We start from the raw sequence: 8,260 nt of genomic DNA, 5'->3' as shown, positions 1-8,260 counted from the left end.
TTTCAGGAAAACAGGATATTGTATTCTAGCTTTTCATGGGACAGCACTGCAGAAATGACACTGATGCAATGTAGTGTACAGCTTGTATAACGGTGCAAATGTGCTGTCCCATCAAAACACGCAGCATGGATGGCCTTAAAGGGACTCCGAGCAGTGCAGAAACTATGGAAAGATGCATATCATTTTAAAGCTCTCTTTCTCCTCTTTCCAATGATATATAAACCGCCGCCCTACGCCTTTTAGTTTTCGCTATTTTCGCGATTGAAATTGCCGCGGCTTCAATCGCGAAAATAGAGAAAACTAAAAGGCGTAGGGCGACGATTTAGGTGTCGCCAGAAAGAGAGCTTTAAAATGATATCCATCTTTCCATAGTTACTTGTATTACACAGGGCGACACTTTCCCCAGTGTCAGCAGCTCCATTCAGCAGAAAAAGTCGTCCTGTGTAATACAAGTAACTATGGAAAGATGGATATCATTTTAAAGCTCTTTTTCTGGCGACACCTAAATCGTCACCCTACGCCTTTTAGTTTTCTCTATTTTCGCGATTGAAATTGCGGCCGCAGCAATTTCAATAGCGAAAACTAAAAGGCGTAGGGCGGCAGTTTATATATCATTGGAAAGAGGAGAAAGAGAGCTTTAAAATGATATGCATCTTTCCATAGTTTCTGCACTGCTCGGAGTCCCTTTAATGTAAAACTGAAAACTGTAAAAAAATAAAGTTAGACACCGACCTACAGTATGTAGAAGATGTTGGAGCAGCAATTGACCATTCCCAACAAAGTTATGTACTTTATTCTTTTCGTGGTTACCTTACCCCAGTTTCTCAGGTTGTTCCATCATGTGAAAAAGGTGACAGCAGATGAATTAAGGCACTCGGTTCTACAATGCTATCTTATCTGGCACAGGTTAACCCGAAGGCTGAGAGTTACTCACAAAACACATCTTTGAGATCTTCGCTGAAGTCTTTTGGCCTATATGGTTTTTGTTTTTTTAGGGAGACGCCAACACATACCTTTTCTTCAAAACAGATTGATTTATTCATTTATAATTTGAGGAGCTTTCAGAGGCTTCCAGTACTTGGAATCCCCTATGTTGGGAAGTTGGTTCTTATAGTTTGGCATAACCCCCCCCATATACACACACTTTTGGGAGATAAACCCCCCTCTTCTGGATGAGAGTGCACAACACTTGGGTAGAGGCGGGGTCAACCGCAAGACCTGTGCTGCCATTGGTTGTCCTCAGATAGGGTAATGTGTGGTTTTGTGAGAGGCAGCAACAAAACCAGTCAGCTGAAGAGTGCATCGGTCACTGCCCCCCCCCCCCCCCCCCCCCAAGAGACCTTACCCTTGTCTAGTCACTGCCCTCCCGGGAGACCTTACCCTTGTCTAGTCACTGCCCCCCCCCCCCCGGGAGACCTTACCCTTGTCTAGTCACTGCCCCCCCGGGAGACCTTACCCTTGTCTAGTCACTGCCCCCCCGGGAGACCTTACCCTTGTCTAGTCACTGCCCCCCCGGGAGACCTTACCCTTGTCTAGTCACTGCCCCCCCGGGAGACCTTACCCTTGTCTAGTCACTGCCCCCCCGGGAGACCTTACCCTTGTCTAGTCACTGCCCCCCCCGGGAGACCTTACCCTTGTCTAGTCACTGCCCCCCTGGGAGACCTTACCCTTGTCTAGTCAATGCCCCTTGGGAGACCCTACCCCTGTCCAGTCACTGCCCCCCGGGAGACCTTACCCTTGTCTAGTCACTGCCCCCCCGGGAGACCTTACCCTGGTCTAGTCACTGCCCCCCCGGGAGACCTTACCCTTGTCTAGTCACTGCCCCCCCGGGAGACCTTACCCTTGTCTAGTCACTGCCCCCCCGGGAGACCTTACCCTTGTCTAGTCAATGCCCCTTGGGAGACCCTACCCCTGTCCAGTCACTGCCCCTACCTCTAGTCAGTATAATCCACATTGATTTGCTATCCATTATCCATGAATGCACAAAGACTTCCAACAGCTGCACAAGTGACATTTCTGTATGGGAAACCAGCCCCATCAAGCAGCAGAGGACGCTGACACAGAGCGGCAACTTCTACAACCTCCCCTTATTTACGCTCAGGTACAGCCATTATTAATTCACAAGACTCAGCAGTTTATTTTAAAATTTTATTGAGTACTGAAAACCTTTTTTTTTTTTAATGTTTTTATTCAGGTAAAATATGAAACATTACATATGGACATTTCATATACGAGCCAGAAGGCTCTTAAGCTGTAGTTCTGACATCATATTATACCAAAATACAGACTGACTCACACAGGAGGAGCCCAGGGCTCCTCCCACATTATAAGTTGTTAAAGGATACATCCGAGCCCCCCCAAAAGATCTACTTACCTGGGTCTTCATCCAGCCCCTGGCAGCCCATCTGTCCCTCCCCGCAGCTCTGGTGTCCTCAAATCCCCTTTGTTGAAGATGCAGACCTCAACAGAATGCTTCAGTCTACAGGAGCCCGATCACGAGTGGTGGCGCAGTAGATGCCGACCTAGCAAGGCCGGCATCTGCAGCGGAAGGGATCCGGGGACACCGGAGCAGCGGCGAGGGACAGTTAGGCTGCCAGGGTCTGGAGGAAGCCCCAGGTAAGTAGATTTTTTTTTGCTCAGATGTACTCTTTAAGTAAAATACATAAAACTTAAAATGTTACACACACAGGAGGCCCTGATTCAAGTAACTTTTCTCCCGATGTTTCTAACGTGAGATATTTTTTCATCTTCTCTACAAAATAGTTTTTCGGCACCTAGCAAGTGAAAAATACTAAGTGGCAGTTGAGAAAAGGTTTTCGACTCTTGATGGTTACCCGTAACCTTCAAGTATCTTTAAAATGAGAGAGAGACTAGAAGCCCAATGGCTGGTCGCTCTCCTTGGATAGTTTTGAGGACTGAAAAGTCTTTGTGACTATAAACCCTAAAGGGTATGGACTATACTAAACATGGGTGGAGACGACCTTGAGGGTATGGACTATACTAAACACATAGGTGGAGACGACCTTGATGATTGTAACAACAATAGACTATTGTATGGATGAGAAGTTATAGTCTTTCCATTAAACTTGATTTGTCCTTCTGAGAAGGTAAAAAAGTGTTCATTCATACACTTAAGACAACACATTTCACATCTGCTTGCTCGCTTCCTCAGGTGAATAATTATAAAGACGCTCACACTCATGACCACATACCAGGCACTTTTTATTGACCCGACAAAGCGGTCAAGCACTCGTGAAATGTGTTGCCTTAAGTGAATGAATAAACACGATTTCCATTAAACTTGGCTTGTCCTGAGAAGGTAAGACTATAACCAACTTTAGTTGTTACAATCATCAAGGGCGCCTCCACCATTGTTTTGACTATAAATAGCATATTAAGAAACGTAATTTCAAACAAAGAAAACTTGCTTCAGGTTAGATACCTACCCAAAAAGAGACAAGGCTCTGTATCCCATAAAGTCTTCCAGGTCCTCGCCATGTCCCTTTCCACCCGTCCCCCGTTGGAAATGCATACCTTCGGGACTCAGAGGAGGGGGGAGTGAAATTTTCCACAGGCTGAGGGCTGGAGATGCTATCAGCTTGCCTTAGTGTAGTGTGACAAACACGGCTGCCCTCATTGTATCACAGGAATAAATAATCATAAACTTTAGATGCTGTTTGTAGCTAGATTTGCTGTGTAAACTATCTAAACTTTAGATAAGATATATAGACAAGTTACTGGTTATAGTTACTTTTTCATCTCGTATCTGCTTTAAGTACCTTTTTTTTTTTTTTTTTTTTTAAAGTAGGTTTAGGTTTACTTTAAGATAATGTGGTGGTAACACATTTGAGCCTTTTTTTTCCTGCTGGGGGATGAAAAAGTATTTTTTTAATAGGACATGAAATGATCTCCTGTAAGAAAACTAAAGAGTAAAGTTAACTGAATCAGGGCAAGGATCTCCGCACAGGTTTCTTATCAGAAAGCCCAGAAGGCTTTGCAAACACTGCATCATGGTTATCTCCTGTCCTGGATGCTTGTTTGTAAACAAAAATGCTTTAACCGAGTAATTTTTAAAAAATGCATATATAAAACATCCATTTGTAAACTTTCAAAAATATCCCATCAAAAAATGGTTTGAAAACATTGTATGTAAAATTTCAAAATACGATACTGGGATTCACTTTTTTTTCCCCGATGGCCTTTTTACCAAGCATTCAGATTTGGTGTGAGCAGTTTCTCCGCTGGTGTATGGTGACATTTTCCGAATGCTCGACTGACTGGTGTAAGAATTGCACATATGTCTGAAAACATTTCCATTCTCCAGACTTGGATATACATGAAAACCTCATCCGACAGGTATAAGATGTAAACAAGCCCCCTTATTCCCCTTTCCCTAATATACACAAGAGACCCTCAAGCCATTTTGGACCGCCAGGCCCAGTAGACACCGGTCAGAGGCTTGGCAGATACAGACACCCCCTATAGGAGAGCAATAACAAACGCTATATCCAGAAGCAGGTATTCTACAAAAGTGCAGAAACAGTTCATAAAACTCAGAGAATACACAAAATATTATACAAAAAGTCACGTCTGTTTCTCAGCGCTGGTTCCAGCTGGTGTATTAATAAATTACTTCACTCTCACACACTCTAGTAGGTTATCACAATGTAGGACTCTGCTTTGCTCCATGTGAACGCCCTACTGGCCGCTACATGAACTGCACCCTCTACTGGCACAAACTGCACAATTCAATACAACTCTGACATCGTCCAGTTCTTAGCCAGTCCAGCAATTAAAGTGCTTAGAAAAAAAAAAAAGTGTTGGCAATAGTGCACCGATTCTGTGAAGATTTTTAGTTGGCACAAACACAGCTTAGTCACCAGTTTCTAAGCAATGCAAACTCATTACTGGTGCACTTGGTTTGGAAAGATCCAAACTGTAGTGTTAATAGAGCTTTGAGATAAACACCCAAACTCTGTGCTTTGACAATTCCCTTCGCACCCAAAGTCAGATTAAAATTTCACTTTACAAAATCCTTTTATATTTTCAAAGACTATAACTCCAGTAGAATCTTACTTGAAGAGAGTCAAGTAAAAAAATAAAACAAAAAAAAAAAGTGTACATCTATAATTTTCAGTAGAAAAATGAGACATTTTCCTTTGAACAGGTGTGCATAGTTTTTGTATTTAGTAAAGCTTACTAGCAAAAATAGCTTAACATTTGTTCATCAAATAGTATGGGATATTACCACAGGTCCACCTTGGATTAGTAAAATTTATTTTAGTGAAAAAACAAAAAGAATAGAGGTCAACATGTTAATTTCGGCCCAAACCTCCTCCCTCCCAAAAATTTTCTTAAGCCTATTTCAATTATTTTTACTATGTAGTGGTAGTGGTGTGACAAAGGTAGGGGGGAGACCTGCGGTTTGGCTGGTAGAGCAATGAATAACTTTTAGGAGAACATTTCGGAAACCTGCCTGAGATGGAATATTGGTTTCCAACAATCATCCATCAACACATTCACCATCACACAAAAGTGATTCCAGTCCTAAAAACCACCAAAACGTGTCATCTGAGACTAACAATCTTCTCCACACCTTACAAACAAGCCCATGATAGGATAGAATTTCTGATATACATAGGCAGCACCAGTATAGGATCTGCTGAGTGAGGGAGTGATAGTTACACAGACTGGAACCCCAACACTGACAAACTAGACGTCTAACGTTATCGGACTAATCCTGGACGACATTTTCTGGTCACCGTTCTGCTCCGCGCAGCATCGTTCACTCCTGAAAGAGAAAAAAGGTTACTTGTAGAGAGTCTCGTCGCAGACTGATCATCATCATCCTTATTCTCGAAATTGGGTGTAAATGGTGTTCTATAATTGAGTGTAAAAACTTTTCAAACAGTCTGTTATGCTTTAAAATTAGCCAAAATAATTCAAGTTTGTTTTGTTTGTGTTTTCTTCCTAAAAACCTTACTAGGCGGGGAGGCGGAGTGACGACTGAATGGTGTTTGCGTGATGTCACGTAGCAGGCAGGGGAGCGGCGTGAACAATGCGATCGGCTGTCGCTGGGGGTTGATCAGCCTGGTTGCAGGTTGGAAGCCACTATACACAAGCCTGATTATGGGCTTGTGTTATCACCCGTCTCAGCCAACTTAAAGGGAAACCGCGACCAAGAATTGAACTTTATCCCAATCAGTAGCTGATACCCCCTTTTACATCAGAAATCTATTCCTTTTCACAAACAGACCATCAGGGGGCGCTGTATGACTGATATTGTGGTGAAACCCCTCCCACAAGAAACTGAGGACGGTGGTACACCTGGCAGTTTCCTGTCAGTGAACCTTGTTGCATTGTGGGAAATAGCTGTTTCCAACTGCCAAAAAAAAAACATGCAGCAGCTACATCACCTGCCAGCAGTAAAAATGTCACCATGTAATAAATGTTAGAATGTAAATCAGGGAGAGAAAAGATTTTACAATGGGCAAACACTGACTAAATCATTTATACATAGTTATTGTGAAAATGAAGCACTTTTTTTTATTCCATTATTTTCACTGGAGTTCCTCTTTACGTCAGGCATGAGTACGAGCCTTTAGCAGTGCCCGATTAGCGATAACTGTACATTACCGATATCAGAATCACTTAGCTCTGCAGTAAGCAGTGCTCTGCATGTCCGCCAGGGCAGTTTAAGTCACAATGGGGCCCTGGAAAAAAACACATGGGGGACCCCTGCCCTGCCCCTCCCCACGGACCACATAACCGGCTAGTGGACCCCGTAGGCCTCCCCCCCCCCCCCCCCCCCCCACTGAATAATGCACCATGGGGAAGCTGCAGAATCACAAAGAAGAGGCAGCCAGCGGGAGTGAAGGATGTGAGCACAAAGACTGATGGAGGAGAGTACCGGCTGGACAGGCGGGCTTACTGCGCAGGGGCCCAAGCTCTAACCAATGGGAGAGAACTGGGGAGCCTGTCCATTAGCTTGGGGGTCCTAGGCAACTGCCCAATTACCTCTCCGATAGCACCAGCCCAGATTCCACCCACAGTTACTTGTGAAAGCATTGCAGGAGTTACAACATCCACACAAGTCCAATATTAAAAATATTAAGATAATGACATCATAATAATAATAATAAAGCATCCTATGCACAGCACTGAAAGCCTCTTACCGCTTTCCAGCCCTGTCTTCTCTCCACAACGACGGTGTGCTGCCCCCGATATCCCGGAGTCTCCTTGTAGTCATTCAGCAACCGCAGGATGGGATACTGAGTGCTGTACCTGTTATCAGAAGGAAAGTTTGTTATTGCTTTCCTATTGCACATCTTCGCTTTCAGGCACACAGCGGAAATTACCTTCTGGTTACTGTACTAAAGGGTGGCTTCACCACTTCACCACTGAGGGGTTTTACCCCCTGACCACCAGAGCAATTTTCACCTTTCAGCGCTCCTTCCATTCATTCGTCTATAACTTTATTATTACTTATCACAATGAAATGAACTATATCTTGTTTTTTCCACCACCAATAAGGCTTTCTTTAGGTGGGACATTATGCCAAGAATTATTTTATTCTAAATGTGTTTAAATGGGAAAATAGGAAAAAATGTGGGAAAAAAATTATTTTTCAGTTTTTGGCCATTATAGTTTGTAAATAATGCATGCTACTGTAAATTAAAACCCATGAAATTTGCCCATTAGTCCTGGTTATAAAACCGTTTAAATTATGTCCCTATCACAATGTTTGGCGCCAATATTTTATTTGGAAATAAAGGTGCATTTTTTTCAGTTTTGCATTCATCCCTAATTACAAGCCCATAGTTTATAAAGTAACAGTGTTATACCCTCTTGACATAAATATTTAAAAAGTTCAGTCCCTAAGGTAACTATTTATGTATTTTTTTTCATTGTAATTTTTTTTTATTATTACAAAAAAAAAAAAAAAAAATAGGGAGTGTGGGAGGTAATGAGTTAATTTTTAGTGTAAAACTAATGTATTTGTATATGTAAAATGCTTTAGGGTGTAGTTTTACTATTTGGCCACAAGATGGCCACAGTAACTTTTTGTTTATGCGACCTGCAAGCGTACAGGAAGTACAGGAAGTACGCTTGCAGGAAGTGTTATGAGGCACACTGATCGCTGCGTCTCATAGAAGCAGCCGATCATTGCGGGGGCTTAGATCAACGAACGGGAACGTTTTTTCACGTTCATTGATCTCCGGGTGAGCGAGCGGCGGCGTGCACGAGAGTGGGAGCGAGC

The 8,260-nt window shown here is 43.0% G+C and overlaps 1 protein-coding gene across 22 annotated transcripts in view; it reads right to left on the bottom strand.

The window, feature by feature from the left end:
* Window positions 1-2,134: 2,134 nt before the first annotated feature.
* Window positions 2,135-8,260, bottom strand: part of POF1B (POF1B actin binding protein) — a 176,527-nt gene continuing 170,401 nt past the window's right edge. For all 22 annotated transcript variants that reach the window (XM_068250017.1, XM_068250039.1, XM_068250019.1 and 19 more), the window contains 2 exons: window positions 7,176-7,284; window positions 2,135-5,791 (listed from right to left, as the gene is read on the bottom strand). In XM_068250017.1, the coding sequence (XP_068106118.1) occupies window positions 5,786-5,791; window positions 7,176-7,284 (115 nt within the window). In that variant the 3' untranslated portion in view covers window positions 2,135-5,785. The remainder of the gene's footprint in view (window positions 5,792-7,175; window positions 7,285-8,260) is intronic.

The sequence above is a fragment of the Hyperolius riggenbachi genome, chromosome 8, assembly GCF_040937935.1.
Source record: "Hyperolius riggenbachi isolate aHypRig1 chromosome 8, aHypRig1.pri, whole genome shotgun sequence".
Lineage (NCBI taxonomy): Eukaryota > Metazoa > Chordata > Amphibia > Anura > Hyperoliidae > Hyperolius > Hyperolius riggenbachi.
The sequence above is the reverse complement of the archived record's forward strand: the minus strand, read 5'-3'. Positions and strand labels throughout refer to the sequence as shown.